At 35.4% G+C, this 27763-nt stretch overlaps 1 protein-coding gene across 6 annotated transcripts in view; it reads left to right on the top strand.

Annotated features, from left to right (window-relative positions):
- ARHGAP5 (Rho GTPase activating protein 5) overlaps window positions 1–27763 on the top strand; it is a 106380-nt gene that overhangs the window by 39226 nt on the left and 39391 nt on the right. For all 6 annotated transcript variants that reach the window (XM_044231124.1, XM_044231125.1, XM_044231126.1 and 3 more), the window contains exon 2: window positions 5464–9351. In XM_044231124.1, the coding sequence (XP_044087059.1) occupies window positions 5632–9351 (3720 nt within the window). In that variant the 5' untranslated portion in view covers window positions 5464–5631. The remainder of the gene's footprint in view (window positions 1–5463; window positions 9352–27763) is intronic.

Genomic DNA, 27763 nt, shown 5'->3' with positions numbered 1-27763 from the left:
AATGGCGTGGTGGGGGTAAGGAGAGGGACAGAGGCAGAAGAGGGAGCGAGAGAATCTTAAGCATACTCCGTGCTGAGCACAGAGCCTGACTCGGGGCTAGATCTCACTAAACTGAAATCACTACCTGAGCTGAAACCAGTACGATCAGCTGACTGAGTCACCCGTGCTCCCTTTCATTAATAGCTTTAGAAAACTTTTAGATTAATATGTTACAGAGCTTATTTAGTAAACATCATGTGATTTCCCCTTTTTTTTTTTTTTTTTGGCCAAAGAATTAACAACATTGTGATTTGAACATTTATTAAGATTTCATGAATTTATTGAGTAGCTAATACATAGGAAGCACTGTTGGAGGCTTTTGGAATACATTGATGAAATAAAGATTTGAGCCTTTGTGGATCTTTATTAAGTATGGTCTGGGGTGGGGAGAGGGAAAGAGTTAATGACAAGTAATAAATAAGTTGTTTAGTAACTTAGGAGTTAAGAGGCAAGGAGGACTTGGGGGGTTATCGGGAAAAGCAAGTGTAAAAGCAGACATGCTGAGGAACAGTGTTCCTCCATGTGACTGGAGCAGAATGAGAATGGGAGAATATATGAGAGTAGGTCAGAGAGCAAGACAGGATTGGAGAAGGTAGATATTACAGTATCCCACAGAAAGGATTTGACTTTGACTTTTAGGAGTCTCTGGAGGGTTTTGGGCCTGAGGATGGGAAGCTATGACTTAATGTTTAAGAAACTCTGGCTACTCTGGTAGTAATAGATGGGAAGAGGAGCAGGAATGGAAGCAGGGAAACTAGTCTTTGGAATAATCTGGGGCCAGATATGTTGGTGGATGGGGTAAAAAAATAGAGCAATAAATGTAATGAGAAGTAATAAATTCTCAATATATTTTGAAGATAGGACCAAAGGGAATTTCCTGACAAAGTATAATAATTTAAAAGTATAAAATAATTTTAAAATTCCACCTTATATTTATGAACACAAACTTTGTGAGAAGGTACAAAACAAATTTTGGTTTAAGTCCAGAATCACTAAGAATTGATTTTTCCTAGGTTCCCTGTAGGACTTAAAAAATTTTCTTGCAGAAAGCACTTGATGTTATTAAAACTCCATCAGAAGTAGTATGTTGTGTTTGAATGGCTGTCATGTATCTTAGAAAATTCCGTCGTATAGATGGCTTCATTTTTAAGACAGTTTTAGGGACCACTCAACAATATCAGGCAGATAGTTGGTGTATCCCTCCATCTCTCATCAGCTGTAGTTCTACTCAAATTATACATTGTTGTTAATTTCTGGGAAGGTACTTAATCTAAACATTTCCTTGAAAGGGTTGTAAAATGAACTTAAAGGTAGAATGAGAAAGAAACTGCATTGCTGGGGTACCTGGGTGGCTCAGCTGGTTGAAAGCCAGCCTTCAGCTCAGGTCCTGGGATCGAGCCCCACATCAGGCTCTCTGCTTAGTGGGAGTCTGACACCCCTCCCTTCTCCCTCCCTCTCAAATAAATAAATCTTTAAAAAAAAAAAAAACTACATTGCAAACTGCTGAAAAGCAGTACTTTGCCTAAGAGAATCAAGATTGTTCATCCAGAGACTCCTTTTAACTGGATAGCTTTGAGTCGATGATTGCTACTTCTGTCATGGTTTCTTCAAGGGTAAAGATATGAGAAAATGAGAGCAAGTTACATGAAAGTAAAGTCACATCAAAAATCCGGGAAGTTGGGGGCACCTGGGTGGCTCAGTGGGTTAAAACCTCTGCCTTTGGCTCAGGTCATGATCCCAGGGTCCTCGGATTGAGCCCCACATCAGGCTGTCTGCTTGGCAGGGAACCTGCTTCCTCCTCTCTCTCTGCCTACTTGTGAGCTCTGTCTGTCAAATAAATAAATAAAATCTTAAAAAAAAAATCGGGAAGTTGTATGGATCAACATAATCAAATATTATCATTAAACATTTGAAAGGAATTTTCAGATTAAATTGAATAGCCTGCATATAGATATCAGCCATTAGTTTATTACTAGGAGCACACACAAAAACCAGGGGATTCTTTTTTTTTTTTTTTAATCAGTGCAGAAGAAAAACTACCTTAGTTACTTAATGGATAGTAATTTTGACCTGGATGTTGAGGGCCAGTAGAAAATTCGTTTATGTGTAAACTATCCAGGTGGCTGAAATTAAATGCCCTTATAACCTGTTACAGCCAAATGCATGAATGCTATCTTTCTCTCATGAGGTGGTAACACCATACTCTCCCAAACAGATAGCAAAATGTTTTTGAGGGCAGGTTATAGCATTTTTTTTTCCTAGTCTTCTGGTTTTTCAAATTTTTTTAAACCCTGAAAACATTTTTTAAATATTAAAGCTTTTGGAAAAACATTTTAAAACGTCTTTTGAGTTAAGTAAACCTGTAAATCAGATAAGGCATGTACTGCTTTTGATGATTGAGTTGGAGGGAGAGAGCACCTATTTGTCCAATATTTTTTACCACCTGTAAGTGAAAGAATTTTCCACCACCGTTTGAAAATCACTTTGTAGTGACTCATGACATAAGCTCTGGAGCTGATTTCAAAGTAACCAGGTAGCCTTCCTGGAAGAACATGGATGTTCCTCAGTGTCTAATTGGTAGTTTACTGTGAATTTGGTGTGAAAACCATAAATGTCACACAAAGCTACCTCATTTTTAATTTAAACTTTAATATTCATGATTCAGAGCCTGCCACTATCAAATTTATTAGGATGTGTGTTGAAACCCCAACATTAAAATTTATCCTCCATATAATAATTTTATTTCTCACTAGATATAAAGCCTCCCCAAAAGGGTGGTAACTTCATGCTCCACTCATCTCCATTTAATTTTAAGGCCCTTTTCTTCCTGTAGCTTTTAAAATCCATTTTATGTTAAGAGTGTTTTTATTTCTGCTTACACTCTGTAACTTAAAGTAGAAAGTATTCTGTATTCTCAGTATTCTGAGGTATATGCTGTAGGAGAGCAGGAACGTTTCTTTTAATGTGTTTGGAATAAGCATATGAGAAATGAATAAAGTGACTGTTATGGCAAGGGATTAGGTTTTGTAGTTGAGAATTTTCTAGGGACGCCTGGGTGGCTCAGTTGGTTAAGCAGCTGCCTTCGGCTCAGGTCATGGTCCCAGCGTCCTGGGATCGAGTCCCACATCGGGCTCCTTGCTCAGCGGGGAGCCTGCTTCTCCCTCTGCCTCTGCCTGCCACTGTCTGCCTGTGCTCGCTCTCTCTCCCTCTCTCTCTCTCTGACAAATAAATAAAATCTTAAAAAAAAAAAAAAAGAATTTTCTATAATACTTAGGTTCATGTGACTTTGTACTATTAACCTTTCTATTTGTGTGTCTTAAACTAGAAGGCAGGGAACAGTCTTACTTGTCTTTGAATTGCTCTTAGTTTTAGAACAGATTTTTGTTTAATAAAGAGCTGCATGTAGTACTAGTGTATATACTGTTTAACATGAAAATTCCCCAGAGTAACCACTAGGTATGTTTTCTTTTGATGTACATCTTAAAGTGTACTGTCTGCAGTTTTCTGCTTTTCTAGTAAGAAGGAAGGGGTAGGCCTTCTATTTTCCTTTGTGTGTTTTTCATTTTTTTCTCAATTGTTACAGAATCATGCTGTTTTTGTGAATTTTGTTTTACCTCTTTATCATTGTGTATAACTTTGTTATCCAGTTCATTCCCTTTTGTTTTCTTATCAGTAAATACAAATATTTTTTTATGCAGGTTAGGTAAAGAAACTGGTGCTAGGTGCAAGTACCCAATTTAACCAGATTAATATTTTTTAGAAGTTCCACTAATGAAAAAGAGTTAATAGGATTGGATGGGACTCCCCTAATTTCTTTTACTTCTAATTATTGTATATACTGCTGCCAGGTAAAGTTGCAATCTGATCATGTAATTTTTTACAAAAAATCTTGTGACAGCTTCACGGATTCCCAGAATCAAACTGATACATTACTTATTAAACTTCTTTTGTTTGCTAGGCACTTATTTTAAAAAATTATTTCATTCTTGAATTTGTATAGATAACACAACCCCATTTTATAGGTGGGGATGCTATGACACAAAGCAGTTTCAGTTTTGCTGTTTTCATAAACTCATAAAAAATAGATTTAAATCAGTTGTGTTTATTTGTGGTTTTCTACTTGTGTTGCTCCTTCAACACAGGATTATTTTATCATGAAAGTGAATCTAATAAATGCTTTGTTTGTTTATCATATGGCAGATACTAATATTTGTAGTTGAAGCTAATAGAATACACTTCAGAAGTACAAAAGTAAATCTGAAATTTTAACTTTTAACATTGCTTTACCAAAACTATTAGTCATAATTTTAAATTCTAATAGTTTTTTTTAATCATTAATAGTAGTATAGTAAATGTATAGTATAATTTGAATAGGTGTTTACTTCACACCAATAGCTGTTTACTTATTTACTTGCAGTTGAGGTCAATGTAGAAGCCAGGTATTTGGGGGCAAGTGATGGTTCCTTTCTTTTTTTCCCTGTGTTCTTTATTTTGTCTGGATTGAAGATAATTTTCATGTATGTTGATGTATACAACTGGATATTTTCCCTGTCTTGTGAAACTTTGGTGTGGGAGAAATGATATATTACTTTTAATTCAACCTCGAAAGTATGAAGAATCTACAAATAAAACTTATATAAAAGACTGACTGACTGCTTTCACGTAAATAATGTAAATTAAATTACATTCAATTCTTAGGGTTATTTCATGTTGCTGGTATGTCAAATAATTCTAAACGATTGTCTCAAGTAGACAATCTCAAAATTCTTCAGCTTGGTTCTACTCAAAATGTTATCCATGAGCTTTTTACAACTATTCTGACAGGAAATGCATATAGAAATCAAGAACATTTAGAAGTAGTTGGACAGTAATTTTATATCTCTTGAATCTTATTAGGGTTTGGATTTTGTGAAAAATTTTACATAATTGTAAAATCTTCCTAAATTTATATGAGATTCCATTTTAGGGAACAAGTTTTGAGGAACGATGTAATAACAGGTTGTTTTTGAAAGTTGTAAGGGAGTTGTTAATGGCAACTGGTACATTTAATTATCAGCAAGCATAATGTAGTCACAGAAGGCAAGAAAATTGAGGAAGGGGAAAAGACTAGTTATTTCTTCAAACTTAAAGGACAGAGCAGAGGTAAAATAAAATGCACATTTGGTTATTAGGGGCTTATTTTAAATTTCTTGAGACATTACCTTAAATTATGTGTGTAGTTATTTTAATTGTTAAATTTGTCTTAAATTTTGAAGTCATCTTGCATTTAAAGCAATAAATCATAAACAGTCTTTATGGTGGCTTCCTAAAATACATGTAATATTTATTGTTAATGTCCATAGTTATTTGTTATAAATATCTTTAGTGTGTATATGATGTAATGTGTAATTTCATGATTAAAGTTTTTCCTTTTTCTCTTTCTAGGAAGATGATCCATATGATTTTGAAGACCTTTCTGCACAGAAATGAGGGAAATACAAAGAACCAAATATAGTTCTGAACTTTGGGATCTGTATTTTGAGAGGATTTTATTTTCAGAATGAGAAGTATATCTGGTTATCTTTATGAATGTAGAGACATGAGAAGAGAGTTATGATGGCAAAAAACAAAGAGCCTCGCCCCCCATCCTATACTATCAGTGTAGTTGGACTCTCTGGGACTGAAAAAGATAAAGGTAACTGTGGAGTTGGGAAGTCTTGTTTGTGCAATAGATTTGTACGCTCAAAAGCAGATGAATATTACCCAGAACATACTTCTGTGCTTAGCACCATTGACTTTGGAGGACGAGTGGTAAACAATGATCACTTTTTATACTGGGGTGACATAACACAAAGTGGTGAAGATGGAATAGAATGCAAAATTCATGTCATTGAACAAACAGAGTTCATTGATGACCAGACTTTCTTGCCTCATCGGAGTACGAATTTGCAACCATATATAAAACGTGCAGCTGCCTCTAAATTGCAGTCAGCAGAGAAACTAATGTACATTTGCACTGATCAGCTGGGCTTGGAGCAAGACTTTGAACAGAAGCAAATGCCTGAAGGGAAGCTCAATGTAGATGGATTTTTACTGTGCATCGATGTGAGCCAGGGATGCAATAGGAAGTTTGATGATCAACTTAAATTTGTGAATAATCTTTTTGTCCAACTATCAAAATCAAAAAAGCCTGTAATAATAGCAGCAACTAAATGTGATGAATGCGTGGATCATTATCTTAGAGAAGTTCAGGCTTTTGCTTCAAACAAAAAGAACCTTCTTGTAGTGGAAACATCAGCACGATTTAATGTCAACATTGAGACATGTTTTACTGCACTGGTACAAATGTTGGATAAAACTCGTGGCAAGCCTAAAATTATTCCCTATCTGGATGCTTATAAAACACAGCGACAACTTGTTGTCACAGCAACAGATAAGTTTGAAAAACTTGTGCAGACTGTGAGAGATTATCATGCAACTTGGAAAACTGTTAGTAATAAATTAAAAAATCATCCTGATTATGAAGAATACATCAACTTAGAGGGAACAAGAAAGGCCAGAAATACATTTTCAAAACATATAGAACAACTTAAACAGGAACATATAAGAAAAAGGAGAGAAGAATATATAAATACTCTACCAAGAGCTTTTAACACTCTTTTGCCAAACCTAGAAGAGATTGAACATTTGAATTGGTCAGAAGCTTTGAAGTTAATGGAAAAGAGAGCAGATTTTCAGTTATGTTTTGTGGTGCTAGAAAAAACACCTTGGGATGAAACTGACCACATAGATAAAATTAATGATAGACGAATTCCATTTGACCTCCTGAGCACTTTAGAAGCTGAAAAAGTTTATCAGAACCATGTACAGCATCTGATATCAGAGAAAAGAAGGGTTGAAATGAAGGAAAAATTCAAAAAGACTCTGGAAAAAATTCAGTTCATTTCACCTGGGCAACCGTGGGAAGAAGTTATGTGCTTTGTTATGGAGGATGAAGCCTTCAAATATATCACTGAGGCTGATAGCAAAGAGGTGTATGGTAGGCATCAGCGAGAAATAGTTGAAAAAGCCAAAGAAGAGTTTCAGGAAATGCTTTTTGAGCACTCTGAACTTTTTTATGATTTAGATCTTAATGCAACGCCTAGTTCAGATAAAATGAGTGAAATTCATACAGTTTTGAGTGAAGAACCTAGATACAAAGCTTTACAGAAACTTGCACCCGATAGGGAATCTCTTCTACTTAAGCACATAGGGTTTGTTTATCATCCCACTAAAGAAACCTGTCTTAGTGGCCAAAATTGTACAGACATTAAAGTGGAGCAGTTACTTGCTAGTAGTCTTTCACAGTTGGATCATGGCCGCTTACGGTTATATCATGATAGTACCAGTATAGATAAAGTTAACCTTTTCATTTTAGGGAAGGATGGCCTTGCTCAAGAACTAGCAAATGAGATAAGAACACAATCTACTGATGATGAGTATGCCTTAGATGGAAAAATTTATGAACTTGATCTTCGGCCAGTTGATGCCAAGTCGCCTTACTTCTTAAGTCAGTTGTGGACTGCCGCCTTTAAACCACATGGGTGCTTCTGTGTATTTAATTCCATTGAGTCACTGAATTTTATTGGAGAATTTATTGGAAAAATAAGAACTGAAGCCTCTCAAATCAGAAAAGATAAGTATATGGCTAATCTTCCATTTACCTTAATTCTGGCTAATCAGAGAGATTCTATGAGTAAGAATCTACCAATTCTCAGGCACCAAGGGCAGCAGTTGGCAAACAAGTTACAATGCCCTTTTGTCGATGTACCTCCTGGTACATATCCTCGTAAATTTAATGAAACCCAAATAAAGCAAGCTCTCAGAGGAGTATTAGAATCAGTAAAGCATAATTTAGATGTCGTGAGCCCAGTTCCAACCAGTAAGGATGTATCAGAAGCTGACCTGAGAATTGTCATGTGTGCCATGTGTGGCGATCCCTTTAGTGTGGATCTTATTCTTTCACCCTTCCTTGATTCGCATTCTTGTAGTGCTGCTCAAGCTGGACAAAATAATTCCCTAATGCTTGATAAAATTATTGGTGAAAAAAGGAGGCGAATACAGATTACAATTTTATCATACCATTCTTCAATTGGAGTAAGGAAAGATGAATTGGTTCATGGGTATATACTAGTTTATTCTGCCAAACGGAAAGCATCAATGGGAATGCTTCGAGCATTTCTGTCAGAAGTTCAGGACACCATTCCTGTACAGCTGGTGGCAGTTACTGACAGCCAAGCAGATTTTTTTGAAAATGAGGCGATCAAGGAACTAATGACTGAAGGAGAACACATTGCAACTGAGATCTCTGCTAAATTTACAGCACTGTATTCTTTATCTCAGTATCATCGACAAACTGAGGTCTTTACACTGTTTTTCAGTGATGTTCTAGAGAAAAAAAATATGATAGAAAATTCCTATTTATCTGATAATACAAGGGAATCAACCCATCAAAGTGAGGATGTTTTTCTACCATCTCCCAGAGACTGTTTTCCATATAACAACTATCCTGATTCAGATGATGATACAGAAGCACCGCCTCCTTATAGCCCAATTGGAGATGATGTACAGTTGCTTCCAACACCTAGTGACCGTTCTAGATACAGATTAGATTTAGAAGGAAATGAATATCCTATTCATAGCACCCCAAATTGTCATGACCATGAACGCAACCATAAAGTGCCTCCACCTATTAAACCTAAACCAGTTGTACCTAAGACAAATGTGAAAAAACTGGATCCAAACCTTGTAAAAACAATTGAAGCTGGTATTGGTAAAAATCCAAGAAAACAGACTTCCCGGGTGCCTTTGGCACATCCTGAAGATATGGATCCTTCAGATAACTATGCGGAACCCATTGACACAATTTTCAAACAGAAGGGCTATTCTGAAGAGATATATGTTGTCCCAGATGATAGTCAGACTCGCATTATTAAAATTCGAAACTCCTTTGTAAATAACACCCAAGGAGATGAGGAAAATGGATTTTCTGATAGAACGTCAAAAAGTCACGGAGAAAGGAGGCCTTCAAAATACAAATACAAATCTAAAACCCTGTTTAGTAAAGCCAAGTCATACTATAGAAGAACACATTCAGATGCGAGTGATGATGAGCCTTTCACCACTTCTAAAACAAAAAGAAAAGGAAGACATCGTGGAAGTGAGGAAGATCCGCTTCTTTCTCCTGTTGAAACTTGGAAAGGTGGTATTGATAATCCTGCAATCACCTCAGACCAGGAGTTAGATGATAAGAAAATGAAGAAGAAAACCCACAAAGTAAAAGAAGATAAAAAGGTAAGTTTAACTCATAGTAAGTGATGTTTATAAAGATGTTTGTTTTTGCTTTTTAAAATAAGTATTTTTTTAAGATAATGAATTGACATTGAGAACTTAGGATGCCTATGTCATTCAGTAATTTTGTGAATATTTTGTGAGGATGAATATTTTCGTTACTTTTTAAATTGCCTTTTTATTTGTGCCTTTTTAATGTAGAAGTTTGAATTCTTATTCTTCAGTATAATCATTCTAGGTGAATATGTTTATTTTCCTAATAGAAGCCCAGATATAGCGTGATTTTGCTCTATTTTGTTGTAAGCATCCCATTTATCTCTCTTTTTGCCTTCTTGACCTATCAGTTTTGGAAAATTATTTTGAAATACCTGTCTCAATTAAGGATCATGACAATATAGTCAAAATGATAATTTGTAATATTGGAAATTTAACACTTCTAGGATTCTTTTTTGTGGGTGGTGGTGTTTTGTCTAAAGACATATAGAAAAGTTTCTGAAGTTTGAGTTGTAACATTTTGACTAAATAGCAATATCTGTTTTTAGTAGATAGTAATTTACCTGATTGTATTAAGCACTGAAAATTAATTATGTATGCTAAGTTGTATTTTATAATTTCCATTAGATCTTTATTATAGTGGTACTTTAGCACCTTCACTTCTAGTACTCTTTGACTCTTGAGTGTGCACAAACTTTGCTGAAGATTTTTGTGGTTTTGAGATAGCTTTCAGCAGGCTTTTATTCTGCCTATTGATAGTTTCTTCATCACTTATGTCCATAGTCTTAATACATGTTTGTTTACTACAGGTACTCTCAGCACATGCTACTGGCTAAATATCTTTGGCATCTTTTGTACTCAACCTGTTATCACTAGTTCTCCCTACACATTTAGTCACTGTCAAAAAATTTCAGCATTTTTTTCAGTTTGTTTGTTATTAATACTACTTAATGCTTATTAATGAGGATAAAGCATTTACAGTTATTCCATTTTATTTTATATCTTGAAAAGATTTTATTTATTATTTATCTGAGAGAGAGAAAGAGCATGAGAGCAGGATCAGGGAGGAGAGGGAGAAGCAGGCTCCCTGATGAGCAGGGAGCCAAGGTGGGACTCTATCCCAGAACCCTGGGATCATGACCCTAGCTGAAGGCAGACGTCTAACCAACTGAGCCACCTAGGTGCCCCATTTTAAATTGCTTTTGTGTGTGTGTTATTTTTCCCTTTTTTTTTTTTTTTTTTTTAAAGGAAGGGAAGCAGGCTCCCTGCTGAGCAGAAAGCCCGATGTGGCGCTCGATCCCAGGACCCTGAGATCATGGCTTGAGCTGAAGGCAGAGGCTTTAACCCACTGAGCCAACCAGGCGCCCCTTATTTTTCCATTTTTGATCAGAAGTCTGCTTAATTGTTTTGGTAACTTTCTGTTAAAATTTCAACTTCAAGAATAGCTGCAGGAAGAGTAAAGGGAGCTTTTATTTACCCTTTACTGAGATTTACCAGCTGTTTACATTTAATCCCTCTTCCTTGATTTATTTCGTGTGGGTATTTATTGGGGTTTATTCATTTTGAACCTTGTGAGATGAAGTTGCAGATGTTGGGACTCTTTTTACTGTTAAATACTTTATTTCCTAAGAATAGGAACATTCTCTTAAATAACAACTGTATAGGTATCAAAATCAGGAAATTTAATTAGGTTAAACAGTATTATTATTTAATATGCAATCTGTGATCAAAAGCAGGTTTTGAACATGTTGAAATCTTTCTCATTAGTTTTCTTTATATCTTCTCCCAATTTTCCCTAATTTCTATTTAGTTCCAACAATAGTATATATGTAGTTTTTATTTTTTCACTTAGTTGTATTTTTCTCTATTGCTCCATAGTGTTTTGATTATACTTCTTATTTTTATTTTTTTATTTTTAAAAAAGTTTTTTCGGTAATACTTTTTAGTCATTATATTTTTCATTTAACAAATTATATTAAAAATGGGTGGTTAGGCTTCCAGGTTTTAAATTTTGCTATCATTTTTTGTTACAGTGGCCAGTTTACATAAAAGTTTATTCCTTTTCAGTCATTTCTTTAGGATGAATGTACAACAGTAGAATCACTAGATTGAAGACATGAGTATTCCAATGACTTGATATTTATTACTCTACTTTTAGTATTAATTTCTTAAGTATGAGTACTGTGCAAGGAAGGAATATACCAAATCTGTATTAATATTCTGAAATTTTAGCACAACCTCTGATTCCAGTTAGTTTATTTATTTTTTAAGATTTTATTTATTTATTTGACAGAGATCACAAGTAGGCAGAGAGGCAGGCAGAGAGAGAGAGAGAGAGAGAGAGAGAGGAAGCAGACTCCCTGCTGAGCAGAGAGTCTGATGTGGAGAGAGAGAGAGAGAGAGAGAGAGAGAGAGAGAGAAAGCAGACTCCCTGCTGAGCAGAGAGTCTGATGTGGGGCTCAATCCCAGGACCTTGAGATCATGACCTGAGCCTAACGCAGAGGCTTTAGCCCACTGAGCCACCCAGGTACCCCTCCAGTTTGTTTATTAATAATAATGTTCCTCAAATTGAAGCAAATCTCCTCATACCTGTTTTGTCTTACGTAGTCACTTAACTGTACACATGGTACCTGGCTTAGGATGGTTCAGTTTAGGATTTTTCAACTTCATGATGGTGCAAAAGGAGTAACACATTAAGTAAAAACCATGTTTAGAATTTAAAATTTTGATTTTTTCCTGGGCTAGGAAGATACGCAGTACAATACACTCTTGTGATACAGGGCAGTGGTAGTAAACTGTAATTCCAGTCAGCCAGATGATCACAAGAGTAAACAATCATTCTGTTTTTCACTTTCAGTACAGTATTCAGTAAATTACAAGATACTCAACTCCTTATTAATGGAATAGGGTTGTGTTAGATGTTTTTGCTCATTTGTAGGCTAGTATGTTTTGAGCGCATTTAAGATAGGCCAGGCTAAAGTATATGATCAGACTGTTAGTGTATTAAGTGTGTTTTTAATTTAATGTTTTCAACTTACAGTGGGTTTAGTGGGATGTAACCTTATCATAAGTTCTGGAAGATAAATATTTTAATTGATTATAAAATCCAGGGTTTTGGGTTTTGTCTGTTTATAGCTCCTGAATCTGGTATGTCTAGTAATTGATGGCATATCTTAATTAACAGAGGATTTTATTCTTTTTTTTTTTTAGAGATACATAAAGTATTGGTGGTGTTTATAATCACCTCATCTTAAAGTCACTGACTATAGCAATTTGTCTTTAATTTTTTATTATCATCCCACAGACAAAAATGGGCCTAGATTCTCTTCCTCCACACCTGCAAATGTTTCATATATTTGATTCCACTCAATCTTTTGTTTAGTACAACTCTTCCATTTGGTGTCCATCTTTTCCTCACTTCCGTTGAAGTAGTGAATCAACTTAGAATCATATTTATAATCTGCTTTCAGTTACCTTAACTCCATAGTTTCAGCTTCTTTTAGAGTTATCTTAGAATTTCCTTGCACTTCTGTATAACATTGCTTTAATTTTTAGATTCATGTATTATATTTGAAATCTAAAAATATTGGAGAAATTGTATTTTAGAAGACTTCTCGTCTGTAAGTAATTTTTAAATCAGGTGTCATTTAAGTGTTTGGTTTCTGTACCTGTGGTCTTAAAAACATAGGTAACAGTGAAATTTCATACAAACAGTTTTGTGTCAGAGTTTATATTTTATGGTTTTGTATATATGCACAGTGAAATTCTTTAGCTCACTCAAGGCTAACTTTATTATTACTTTTAACTTAATTTAAATTCAGTTAATTAACATAGTGTATTATTAATTTCAGAGGTAGAGGTCAGTGATTCATAAGTTGTATATAATACCCAGTGCTAATTACACCACTTGCCCTCCTTAATACCCAATCACCCAGTTACCCCATTCCCCCACCTTCTCCCCTCCAGCATCCCTTAGTTTGTTTTTGTGGTTGAGAGTCTCTTACGGTTTGTCTCCCTCTCTGATTTCATCTTGTTTTATTTTTATTGTATCACAGTTATCCATGGTATCTTTTTTTAAGCATTATAGAAAGGCTGGAGCACTTGTGCAACCTAATTTCTCTAAAAATTATATTCATTGTGTCATCTGGACTTGAGTAATTGTCATCTCATGTTTCAGTTCAGTAAGCATTCATTAAAAACCTGCTAGACACTTAAAGTCTGTACAAAAAGCTGTTGAAGGATAAGAAAAGTTAAAAAAGACATGCATCCCCCCTTAAAGAGCTTAAATGGAATTTGAGAGATCGTACCTTGCGCTTGGGGCAGTGTTAAGAAAGTACTACTAGAGCCATTTAAGGAAGCATAGTGTAATTCTTAAGAGCACACGGTCTAGAGCCAGACTTCTAGGATTTGAATTGAGGCTCTGCCACTTACTAACTGTAAGTGCATAACTTCTTTGCACTTCCGACTAGGAAAATAGAGATAATCATACTACTTAGGACTGCTTTGAGAAATCAATTCATGTTTATTTACAGTGGTGCCTGACACATTGGTAAATTTGTAAATAAAAAAGTGTATCTACTATTTTGTGATAGTTTGTTTAAATATAAATATTAAAAGAATATAGACAGAAATTGCCATGGAGTATGTAGTATGTCACAAAACTTCATGAAGAGAAAGGTGTAAATCACTACTTTTGGGTTTTTTAATTGGCTTAGAAGAAGGAGTAAAGATATTTTAGGTGGGGAGAATCATGTGTACAGGGGCATAAAATTATGACTGAAGTAAGGTGAGAGGTGATAGGAAAGTGCCCTTATTTGGGTATTGAGAAATAGCATTGTACTTCTAGAAATCTACAAAACTGAAAAACTAGTTTAAATCCAAAGCAGTTAGTTAAGCAAGGCCAGAGGAGCAAGGAAGGTTGTGTTGGATAGGTGGAAGGTAGGATTGAGATTGGTATCACATAGTCTAAGTGGGAAGCTGATGTACATATACAGGGTTTTTTTTAATTGTATTTTTTTAAGTGCACTCCCTGCTGAGCATCAAGCTCAACATGAGGCTTGAAATAAGAACTCTGAGATCAAGACCTGAGCTGAGATCAGGAGTTGGACACTTACCTGACTGAGGCACCCAGGCGTCCCCAGTTTTATTTTTATTTATTTAAGAATTTATTTTAGGGGCGCCTGGGTGGCTCAGTGGGTTAAAGCCTCTGCCTTCAGTTCAGGTCATGATCCCAGGGTCCTGGGATCAAGCCCCAAGTTGGGCTCTCTGCTCAAAGGGAAGCCTGCTTCCTACTCTCTGTCTGCCTGTTTGTCTGCCTACTTGTGATCTGTCTGTCAAATAAATAAATAAACGCTAAAAAAAAAAAGAATTTATTTTAAAACAGTCTCTATATTATACACAGTGTAGAGCCTGCACTTAGAACCCCAACATTAAAAAAATCACATGCTCCACCAACTGAGCCAGCCAGGCAGGTGCCCCTACATATTCACCTTTTTTTTTTAACATACTCACTTTCAAAGTTATAGTGGTACAGAGACCAAATGAGAAATCAGTAAAGCTAGAAGTTGATTCTTTAAGACTAGAAAAATAGATAAACATCCTGCAAGACTGATGAGAAAAAAGAGAAGGCACAATTAAATACTGAGAGTGAAGAAAAGAACATAATTGTAGATCAGATTAAAAAGAGAATACTGTCAAGAATTTTATGTCAAGACATTAGAAAGTACAAACAAAATTAACTCCTAAAAATATATAATCACCTAGACAAGAAAGCTTTGAATAATCCTGTAACTATTAAATAAGTTGTAGTAGTTCTGTCTTGCACAAAAATACCATGCTCAGATCATTTTCCAGAAAGCTCTTTGAGGAACAGATCATTTCAGTGTTCTACAAACTGTTCCAGCAAACAGAAGGCAGGAGAATACATTTTTAATTCATTCTCTGAAGTCCTTTAGTAGTAATTTCAGAACCAGACAAGGATGGTGTAAGAAGGAAAGATTATAGTCCTGTTTTACTTAGGAGTGTATATGGAAGAATCCTAAATAAAATACAGATCAACAGACCCTTGACTGCAATTTTGAAATCCATCAACTTAGGAAAACCAAGGTGTGTGGTTTTTTTTTTTTTTTTTCAACTTTGCAGCATAATCTGATTTGACCTGTTCTGGATGGCGGAATCTGATTTGAGGCTGTTTTTAATCATTATTTATCTTATAGAGTAAATATCTATACCAAGTCACAAGCAAAAATACTAGTGTATTTGAAAAGAGTACAGGGTACTGACCCACAATTTAATTGCATTAGATAATTGACATTTTTTCCTACTGTACATTTTGACTAATGTCTAAAAATATCCAAATTCTAAAGCCTATTTTCCTCAAGGGTTTTTTGATAAAGGATTTTGGCCATGTAACAGCAAAAAAACCATGCAAGAACAATATATGAAAGACACTTTGTAATTTAATAAATTCTTAGAAACCTGTATCGTGAACAGATGAGAACCTTAACTTGAAAAAAGATATCTACAAATAAACCAGTGAAATCTGCAACATATACCCTAAATGGGGAGATGGATTTCTTTTTCAACCTGGAACAAGGTAATGTACACACTGTCACCACTTTATTCAGTGGTGCTATTATATTCAGTATTATGTGGAGATCCCACTCAAAGCAATACGATAGGAAATAATTAAAAGCATGAATATTGGAATGGAGGAAACAAAATTGTCATTATTGGCTGATGTGATAGTTTATGTAAAAGCCAGAAAGGATTTACAAATAAATTATCAGTAGATAGAAGAATTAGCAAAATAGCTTGATATGTATCAGTAACCAAAAGTCAATTGCATCTCTATATATCAGTGATAAACGACTAGTAAAATAGAGAAGCACGGAGGGGTGCCTGGGTGGCTCAGTGGGTTAAAGCCTCTGCTTTCGGCCCAGGTCATGATCTTAGGGTCCTGGGATCGAGCCCCGCATCGGGCTCTCGGCTCAGCAGGGAGCCTGCTTCCCCTCCTCTCTTTCTGCCTACTTGTGATCTCTGTCTGTCAAATCAACCAATCAATCAATCAAGCTTTATTAAAAAAAAAGAAAAGAAAAAAAAAAAGCTTGGGAGATTGTCCAGTGCCTGGGAGTTAACTGTGCAAACGACTATGTAAAAAAATAATAAAAGTATTGAAAGACAGTGAAAAATACCTAAATAAATGAGGAACTCTAGTGCCTTCCTATCCATGCATATAGTGTATCATGAAGTCACTGCTCTTCAGACTAATCTCTGGATTCAGTGTTTCAAAGTGTTAGGTTTTCAGGTAATTTCACGTACAGATTCTAATCCATATATGGAAGAGTAAAGAACCTAGAATAGGATACTTAAGAAAGGCAGAAGTGGAGTGGTGGTATTGGGTGTATATGCTTATTTTATCAGATAATGTAAACCTTTGGCATGTAAGATTGGTACTGGCACAGCGATAGGCACATTGACCAATGGAATTGAATAGAGCACCTCAAAACATACAGTCTTCTGTCTTAGAGCTCCTGTTCCAGTGTGGTACCCATATGGGGCTATTGTGTGTGGCTAATCTGAATGGGGATGTGCTGGTCTAGAGACTGAAGAATGCCCTCCCTGAGAAGTATCATTTTAATTCAGATCTAATGGGTTAATAGGACTTAAGAGGAATAGTTGGTTGGATGGAAGAAGATTGAGTGCTGAATGTTGTAAAAGGGAAAGTGGTGTGTTCTTTAAAAAGACACTGTGGGTGGTCATTAATGTAATGAAGGTTCTGGCATACTTGTATAAAGAGCCAGATAGTATTTTAGGCTTTACAGGTAATACAGCCTCTGCTATAACTGGTCATATCTGCTCTTGCAGTACCAAAGCAGCCATTGACAATATGAGTATGGCTGTTTTCAAAAACAGGCAAAAGCCTGCCTCTCTGCCTACTTGTGATCTCTGTCTGTCAAGTAAATTAAAAATTAAAAAAAATTTTTTTTAAAAAATTGTGTAAAAACGGGCAGAAGGTCCCCAGGCAATAGTTTGCTGATTCTTGTTCTATGGGAGAGAGTAGTTAAAGGGGAGGGACTCAAGAGTTGGGACTAGACTTGGACCTTTTTAGCATTGTTAGACATTTTTGTTTTAGAGTATTTTAGACAATTAATTGATTTTTTAGAGTAATTTGCAACTAGACCGCGATGGATTTGAAATCACTTTGTTTTGGTGTGGAGAACGGGTTGAATGATGGAAGACTAATTGGCATGCTAGAGTAGTCTAAATAAACCCTGATGAAGGCTTTGAGTAGTTGTAGAATGGTGGCAGAGGGAGAGAGTGAGATGGATTTGAGAGTACTTAGAATTCCTAAGTTTGATGATGTATTGTGTGGGGGAAGAGGGAGGGTGATGAATGAGATAGGGAAGATACCTTCTTGGTTTTAGCTTATGCAGCTTAAACAGTTGATGATGCTTTTTATGATGTAGAGCATTAGAAATTTGCCAGGTTTGGAATTGGGGAGTGGGAATTAAAACTGGCTTTAGAGTTCAGGTTGAGATACCAGTTTGGCAGTTAGATACACCATTCCTCATAGGAGAGCACTGAGTTGGAGATACATATTTAGGAGACAATGAGGTAGAAATGCCAGTAGAAGAAATTGACCTAGGGAGAGTACTTACAGAGGAGTGTCTAAAAGCCTTGAGGAATTGCCAGTGTTGAATACTATGTAGTGAGATGAACAGTAGGTAGAGAGTAATAGTAACACTTAACTGCTTCTGAGCCGATTCCTTCACTTGTAAATGAGTGATTATAGTATTTGGAATTGTGATAGACATGAGAACTATGTGTTTCAAATGCTTAGCATGTAGCAGTGCTTAATAAATGCTGCTGTAGTATGTATTAGGCCTAAAATTTCCCCATGTACTCTGGCTATATTTCACAACAGTCCTTTGTCCCATAATATTGGATTAGTTTCTGGACTTATTTTTAAATTAAATACTCTTATTAATTCTGAACCTGAGTTTATGCATTTCTTTGCCTTTTTTTTTTTTTTTTTTTTAAATCCTCTCTGAGAGGAAAGGTCATCTTGTTTACCTTCAACCTTCATCCTTTGATTCCAAGATGGAAGCTGTAGTCCAGGAATCTTTTCTCAGATTTTTTAACACCTGGAAAATCATAACCTTTGGGCCCTAGTGGCATCTGAGGAAGGCTCAGAGATCTGAGCTTGTCATTCAGAGGCTCTGTGCTTGATTGTCCTTTATACTCCAAAATAAGTTTAGTGTTAGTTATGAGATCCAAACCTTGTATGACATTTCTTGATTGCAACCATAGGAATTATTTTGTTTAAATCATACACATAAATGTTTCTACATAAGTGCAATCTCAAAAAATAATACTTACTGCTACTGTATATGTTATTTTGATTTTCTTGTCTGTTAGAGTGGAATGAGGGAGTGCTGGTTGTGACCTACTGAATTGATTTCATAACCTGCAGGTGTTTGAAAGTGCTTTGAGAGGATGAGAAATTTGAGTTGTATTGATAAAATTGCCGGTTTGTAACACTCATTCAAATGAAATGAGGTATAAGTGTGTTTAATCCAGTTTGGTTTCTCTTCAATTATCTCTTTCAGTGCTGTTAGCTTGATTCAGACAGGAAATAGTAAAATATTTGGTGAATTTTATGGTGCATTAGAGTAGTTGTTAGGTTGATTTTTCATTTCCAGCTTTTAAAATTATTTTCCGATCTTCCAGGTCCTGAATCTTTTCATTCTCTTATTTGTATTAACAACTACCAATTCCTATCTTATTTTCAAATGTTGCTTCCAGTCCATATTCTTTTCTCTGTTTTATTGCTTCCTTTTTACTAAACCTGATTCTCAGATAATGTCTTAGAAGAATGTACTGCTATAGCCATTGTAACAGGGTTTAGGGAAGAATACAAAAATAGGTATGTTACCTTCAAAACAAGCTGTAAGGAGATAGATGTCTATCTGTATATATTGAATCAGAAAATGTTAATTAATACTAGTAAATAGTGAACTGATACTTAATATTAATTAGTATGATCTATCCTTTAGAATGTAATCTTAGGTTTAGAATTATTTGACTTCTGACTTCTAGAATCTTAGTCTTTATTAAGTAAAATACCTTTTAAAAACACTCTTACCCAGACGGTGGTGGTGAAGATTTTCTCTTGATTGTTCATTCCAGATAGAAAAGTAATCAGATATATGTCTATATTGAACTCTTGTTTGTCTATATCAAAATGCATAAATTACAGGGTAAGTTTTTTTTTAGTGTATATCATTTAACCTCTTAACAGTTACTTGATGGTCTGTCAGTGTTCTCATCTGAGAGAAACTAAAATTCTTGAAAGAATTTTAAATAAGGCTAAATAAAAGTTGGGTGCTAAAAAGCTTCCTATAGAAAGAACAATACTGGGACGTCTGGGTGGCTCAGTTGGTTAAGCAGCTGCCTTCGGCTCAGGTCATGATCCCAGCGTCCTGGGATCGAGTCCCACATCGGGCTCCTTGCTCGGCAGGGACACTGCTTCTCCCTCTGCCTCTGCCTGCCATTCTGTCTGCCTGTGCTCGCTCTCTCCCCCTCTCTTTCTCTCTGATAAATAAATAAAATCTTTAAAAAAAAAAAAAAAAAAGAAAGAAAGAACAATACTTACAGATCACATACAGATAGTAGTACAAATAGTGTAAAGTCTACTGACTTTGTTTCTTGAGGAAGGTCATTTAACAGTAGACTTTGTTTCATGAGCAAAGGTCATTTAACAGTCTTGAACTGCCTGAAAGTTTGAGATTTTCTATTTTTTACCTGTTCTGGGAGAGCGCCTTGGTTAGTTTTCTTGCCAGTTGGGAGTATCCATTATAACCATTATGGTCTTGCAGAATTTGTTTGGGGAGGCAGTGTGGGTTACTCTTATAAAGGCAGTATGTGCAGAAGAATGAGAAGGTTGCTTTTCCAGACTCCTCAATCAGCATCTTTTCTAACCTGTTTACCTTGAAATGAGTCCTGTATCCATTCCTAACCAGTGAACTCTGGCAAGGAAAATATAATTTATGGTACTGAATGTAGGCCTGAGCCTTTATCCGTAGAGCTCTGAGTGAAGTTGCCTTTTCCCCAAATTGTGGGGTACTTTTTATGGGACAAAAACCATAATACCTATTACAAACAAGATTTATAATTAATCTTATGGCCTAGTGCATTACGTTGACTGTTGTCAGTTGAAGTCAGTTTGAGTATGTGGCTTTTGTTGTGGTGATAACAGAACCATTTATGTGGGGTGGGGTTTTTTTGTTTGTCTGATTGTTTTGTGTTTTTGTTTTTTTAGTAATTACCGTTTATTTTAACTTAAGAAAACTGTCATTTTATTCAAAGAGCACTTTACTAAATGTCTGCTATGCCTGAGCACTGTTTGAAGCTAAGAATACAGAAGTGAATTGGTTATGGGTTCTGGTCTCAAGGAATTCAGTCTAGAAAAATGTGATTTTGTTGAAAATTAAACATTTTATGTTTTCAACAAGATTTAGCTCTCTAATCTCATTTGGGAAGAATTTGGTGAGGTGTTCTTTAGTAACCATTTCACTTGCTTTCTTACTGACTGGCTAAATTGGTCTATGCCTGATTGGTTATATGGAGTTGCTAAAATTTCTCATAAAGTTGGTGTCATTTCTGGTTTTGGGTACATCAATTTATGGTGTTATATAGGTATGGATATATAAGGTGAGTATTTCTGTTTATATTTTACTATTCTTTGAACTTGTTCTATGGTGTCCATTTGACCATGATTTAGTACTTCTCAATTCAGATTGAAATGTAACTAGATGGTCAGTTTTTAAAGTATATTTATTTCACTCATGTGTTCTAATGGGGCTTAATTTAAATGATTGTGTCACTGGTGTGCTTGTTTTCACTAACTTAAAAGCACGTGTAAATTTCTTTGGTGTGGCTTTCTATTCAAACTTTTTGTCTTAGCTTTCATAGCAGCATATTTTGAATGTTTAGCAAAAACTGGCATACTGCAAATATTGAAATTACTCTTCTGCAGCACATTAATTATAATTGTTAGGATATATTAATATATCAAGAAGTCACTTAACTCCTCTATCATAGAATATTCTTATTAGAATTTTTTATTATTGGACAATTGTTACTATTCCAAGACTTATGGGTAATTTCATAGGGTTCTTTATTTTATGTACTCCAAAATTGGGCATACTACAAATTGTTCCACTTAATCCTAGAAGAGTTATTTCTACAATAGGTATAGTTTTATGATTTCTAACTTTGTAATGTTTTCTTGTCATCTGTTGATGTTGTAAAAGAGTCCTTAAGTAAATAGAGCTTAAGCTATGATTGCAAAAAAGGAAACCCCAAAAGGACTGCTTTTTAAAAGTAGTAATTTTTGTGGTTTCCAAATTTTAGAACAAAATAAAGTGTGTGACAGAAGTGATCTTGTGATTGTATCTAATTTTGTCCAAATAGAAGGTATACCTTGAGTACTTTGTACAAAGTAATCATTTTGAGCTTCAGGGGAAGTGTTCTTAGCCTCTGAAAATTTGAAGAAAGATTTGGTTACTTTTCCTGGAAAAATGCACATGTACAAAATTTTACTGAGTTTTAAGGGTCTCCTATACTTGATAAAGCTGTGGCCCCTTGCTTAAGAACCTCGGTTGATAATGAGGAAGGAGGAAGAGACACTGAATTTTTTTTCCCTCTCTTGATCCTCTGATTGATGATCATTAGAGTAAGGGAAAGTACTTAACAAATTAGTTGTGAAGCAAAAAGAAAATCAGTGGTTTTAAGAATGAAGTGCTGGTATAATAAAAAACCCATTTTCATGTGAATATACTTAAAAATATATATGTGGGGAAACTAGGAGGAAATCCATCCATTATTCATTTGAATAGTTAGATATTTTGCTAGGACCCTCTCCAGATGATTACATGTTTATTTTTTGGTTCGTGAAGTTGTTAATGTCATTAATAAAGTCACTGTCAGGTAGATAATTTATTTTGAAATGCTTTATAGAGAGATGGCATCTTAGAGAGGAATCAATGCTAGAAGCAGTCTATCTGTTAGTATGTGTAAGAATCCAGACCACATTTATTTTCCCTCAGTTACTGTCTCCCCTCTTTTCACAAAGGATGTGAAAGCCTCCACATCCCTCCAACATCCCTCATTTCCAAATTGTGGACCCTCAGTCAGTACCTGTAGCTTTAATAGACTTTTTAAAAAAGGATTAAGTAAATCTTCATGGAGTCCTGGCTCCCATTAAAGGCTTCTTATACGGATATAAGTGTATGCTCTGATGTAATACTTATTTCTCTCATCTGAAGTAATTGCTTTGTAGTAGCTTTATCACTTTATAGTTTAATAAGTTTTTTCTTGCTACGCTGTAAGTTTCTTGATGGCGGTTACGATTATTCATCTTTGTGTTCCCTACAGAAGTGTTTTTCAGTCATGAGTTAAGTACTGACCCTTTTTAAAGTTAAAATTTTCAGACTTCTCAGAATCTGTCTGTAGCTATCTCCCAGATTTGAGTTCTTTGTTCTTGTTTTTAATGAGCCTAGCACAGTAGTTCTCAGTTGGGGTCAGTTTTACTCTCCAGGGAACATCTGGCAATGTCTGGAAACATTTTTGGCTGTCACAGCTGGGGTAGGGAGTAGCTACTGGTAGCTCTTGGGGAGAAGCCAGGGTTTCTGCTAAGCAATTCATAGGTGATCTCTCACAACAAAGGATTATACAGCCCAAAATGTCAATAATTACTAAAGTTGAGAAACTCTATATAACAGAATGTGGTCTTTAGGGAAATTCCTGTGAGATTCTAGAAGTCAGTTATGTAAGACAAGCTTGTACCTGCTCCTTATGAAAGACAGAATTTTCCTCAGAGGTCATAGAATTTATTTCCCTCTTCTTACCTTGATTGGATGAGAATGTATTTTCGGAAGGAGCTACTATGGGCCAAAGCTACATGCTGTTGCTGTTTATCTTACTTGGCTGGTGTTTATTCTGCTGTAAAATATGTTGATACATTTCATTGTCACAGTCTTGGTTAAAGTTGTCATAACTTCTTACTTGGATTATTGTGGTGATCTTTTTTAAATAGTAATTTTAATATATGAGATAATTGTAGATTGACATGTTTTTGTAAAATAATGCCAAAAGATCCCATATGCCCTTTGCCCAGTTTCCCACAAATGTTGTAAAACTGTAGTATAATATCACAGCCGGGGTTTTGACATTAACAAGATTCACAGATCTTACTTAGATTTCCCCAGTTTTACTTGTACTCATTTGTGTGTGTGTGTGTGTGTGTGTGTGTATTTAGTTCTAAGTAATTAATCACATGGGTAAGTTTGTGTATTGACAGCAAGATGCAAAACAGTTCTATGACTAACAGATCTCTTCTGTTGTCTTTTTATAACCACACCCTCCCCTTATTCATAACCCCTAGCAACCAGTAATTTGTTTTCCATTTTGTCATTTCATAATTTTGCCAGTTCTAGAATGTTATATGAATGGAATTACACCATATGCACCTTTGAGATTGACTTTTTCTTTTCAGCATCATTACCTTGAGATTCAGTCAAGTTGTTGCCATAAATCATTAGTTTGCCCCCCTTTTTGCTGAGTAATATTTCATGGTGTGGATATACCACAGTTATGTAACCTGTTGAAGGGCATCTGTTGTTTCTAGTTTGGGACTGTTATGAATGAAGTAGTTATGAACCATAAAGTACAGATTTTTATGTAAATACAAGTTTTCTCTTCTCTGGGATAAATGCCCAAGAGTGCAATTGCTGGGTCATTTGGTATTTTCATATTTAGTGTTATGAGAAACTGTCAAACTGTTTTCCAAAGTGGGTATACTATTTTAGAATCCCACTAGGAATGTGTGATGGGTTGTTTCTGCATAGCTTCACTAGCATAGGTGGTATAATAACTTAAGTTTTTGTGTCTCCTGTTTGTCCTTGCTTCATACTTTTTGTTACTTTTTGAGGGATAGTACTAAAATAAAGTGCCTAACCTTTCTCCCTCCAAAATATATTTTGTAGCCCCTGTATAAAGTTCAAATTTCTTAGGGACTTACCTAACGCCATTAACAGTGTGGCCTTTACATACCTCTCTGCCCACATTATTCATTCCTGCACATTACAGGTGTATTGAAATAGATGTGAAATAGATACAGAATAGTAGTAGTCTCAGAGCTATTGTGACAGTTAACGGTTATACATGTAATATTACCAAGTACCTAATACACAGTAAGGAATAAATGCAGTGTATAGTGATTTCCGGGTTCTTATGCTGAACCCAAGGCACCCAAGTGTTTAAATGAATAAATACAGACCAGATTCTTTCTAAATTTCTGAAATATCTCTGACCTCATCGCTTCCGTTTTAAGTTCTAGTTTTTGAAGTCCGGATTTAAGCCTTGCTTCTGGTTATTTTGACACTTAATCATGTACTATTTTTATATGGGCTGCTAATTAAATGATAGGTAGTGAGGTTTCTTTTTCTCCATAATGTATTTCTTGAGAGCATTAACATTACCTCTACGATTTTTATATTGTGAACAATATCTAGCATGATGCTATGCACATAGTACTCAGTTCTTAAACACTGTTGGAAGTACATCACCAAACACAAGTACACAGTCCAAGATGGCAGAGAAATAGGAAACTTTGGTTTGATCTGGTACCAAGAATTGAGCTAGAGAGCTGTCAAATCATTCTAAATAGCTGTGAACTCAACCAGATATCTAAGAAAAGAATAGCCACAACTCTATAAATAGAAAAGTGGCCATTTTCTTCTGTAAGAATGACAAGACAGAAAAACTCACCTCAGAGAGAACAAGAGGTAATACTGACTGCTAGGGACTTGATCAGTATGGATATAAGTAAGATATCAGAACTAGAGTTCAGATTAATGATTATAGATATTAGCTGGGCTTGAAAAAAAAAAGCATCAAGGACACTAGAGAATCCCTTTCTGGAGAAATAAAAGAACTGAAATCTAATGAAGTTGAAATAAAAAAGGCTATCAATGAAATACAATAAAAAATGGAGCCTCTAACTGCTGGGACAAATGAGACAAAAGAGAGAATTAGTGATACAGAAGATGAAATGATGGAGAATAGAGAAGCTGAGAAAAAGAGAGATGAGCAACTATTAGATCACAGAGGGAGAATTCAAGAGATAAGTGATACCATAAAATGAATTATTAGAATAATTGGGATCCCAGAAGAAGAGGAAGTGGGGGGAGCAGGAGGTGTGTTGGAACAAATTATAGCAGAGAACTTCCCTAATGCAGGGAAAGAAACTGACGTTCAAGTCCAGGAGGCACAGAGAACCCCTCTCATGATCAGTAAAAATAGGTCAGCACCCCAACATAGACATTATATATAGTGAATCTTGCAAATCTCAGAGACAAAGAGAAAATCCTGAAAACAGCTCAGGATAAGAGGTCCATAACCTCAAGGGTAGAAACATTAGACTGGCAGAAGACCTATCCACAGAGACCTGGAAGGCCAAAAAGGACTGGTATAATATATTCAGGTGCTAAATGAGGAGAATGTGCAGCAAAGAATACTTTTTCCAACTGAGATGTCATTCAAAACGGGAGGATTCAAAACGGGAGGAGAGATAAAAAGCATCCAGAACAAACAGAAACTAAAGGAATTTGTGATCACTAAAGCAACCCTGTAAGAAATATTAAAAGGGATCCTTTAAGCAAAGAGAAAGTCCAAAAGTAACATAGACCAGAAAGGAGCAGAAACAATAATAGTCACTTTACATGTAATACAATGGCACTAAATATTATCTTTCAGTAGTTACTCTGAATGTAAATGGCCTAAATGCCCCAATCAAAAGACACAGAGTATCAGATTTGATTTAAAAAAAAAAAAAAAAAAAAAGGCAAGACCTGTTGATATGCTTTCTGCAAGAGATTCATTTTAGACCCAAATACACTTCCAGATTTAAAGTGAGGGGGTAGAAAACTATTGATCATGCCAGTGGACATTAAAAGAAAGCTGGGGTGGCAATCTTATATCAGACAAATTAGATTTTAAACCAAAGACTGTAATAAGAGATGAGGAAGGACATATCATAATTAGAGTATCCAATAAGAAGATCTAACAATTGTAAATGTCTATGTTCCTAACATGGTTGCAGCCAATTATATAAGCCAATTAATAATAAAACGAGACACATCAGTAATAATACAATAATATTAGAGAACTTTAACACCCCCTTTACTGAAATGGACAGATTTAAGTAGAAGATCGACAAAGAAACAAGGGCTTTGAATGACACACTGGACTTCACAGATACATTTAGAACATTTTTTCCCAAAGCAACAGAATACACATTCTTCTCTAGTGCTCATGGAACATTCTCCAGAATAGATCACATCCTGGGTCACAAATCAGGTCTCGACCAATACCAAAAGATTGGGATCATTCCCTGCATACTTTCAGATCACAGTACGTTGAAACTGGAGCTCATCACAAGAGGAAATTTGGAAAGAACTCAAATACATGGAGGCTAAAGAACATCCTACTAAAGAATGTATGGGTCAACCAGGAAATTAAGAAAAATTTTTAAAAATTCATGGAAACAAATGAAAATGAAAACACAACTGTTAAAAACTTTTGGGATGCAGGAAAGGCAGTCCAAAGAGGGAAGTGTATACTAGTACAAGCCTTCCTCAAGAAACAAGAACGGTCTCAAATACACAATCTAACCTTACACCTAAAGGAGCTAGAGATGGAATAGCAAATAAAGCCTTAACCCAGCAGGAGAAGAAATAATCAAGATTAGAGCAGGAATCAATGAAATACATGGAAGAAATAAAATTATAAGAACATATTATGAGCAACTATATGCCAACAGATTAGGCAATCTGGAAGAAATGGATGCATTCCTAGAAACATATATATTCCCAAAATTATACCAGGAAGGAATAGAAAGCCTGACCAAACCTGTAACCAGTAAGGAAATTGAAGCAGTAATCAAAAATCTCCAAACAAGGGCAGGGACACATGGCTTCCCAGGGGAATTCTACCAAATATTTAAATAATTAATACCTATTCTTCTGAAGCTATTTCAAAAAACTGAAATGGAAGGAAAATTTCCAGACTCTATGAGGCCGGTGTTTCCTTGATCCCCAAATCAGACAAAGACCCCACCAAAAAGGAGAATTACAGACCAATATCCCTGATGAACATGGATGCAAAAATTCTTACCAAGATGCTAGCCAGTAGGATCCAACAGTACATGAAAAGAGTTACTCACCATGACCAAGTAGGATTTATTCCTGAGCTGCAAGGGTGGTTCAGCATCTGCAAATCAATCAATGGTGATACACTACATTTAAAAAAAAAGAACAAGAACCATATGATACTCCCAATAGATGCAGAAAAAGCA

Source organism: Neovison vison, chromosome 13 (genome assembly GCF_020171115.1).
Source record: "Neovison vison isolate M4711 chromosome 13, ASM_NN_V1, whole genome shotgun sequence".
In the NCBI taxonomy this organism is placed as follows: Eukaryota; Metazoa; Chordata; class Mammalia; order Carnivora; family Mustelidae; genus Neogale; species Neogale vison.
The sequence above is the reverse complement of the archived record's forward strand: the minus strand, read 5'-3'. Positions and strand labels throughout refer to the sequence as shown.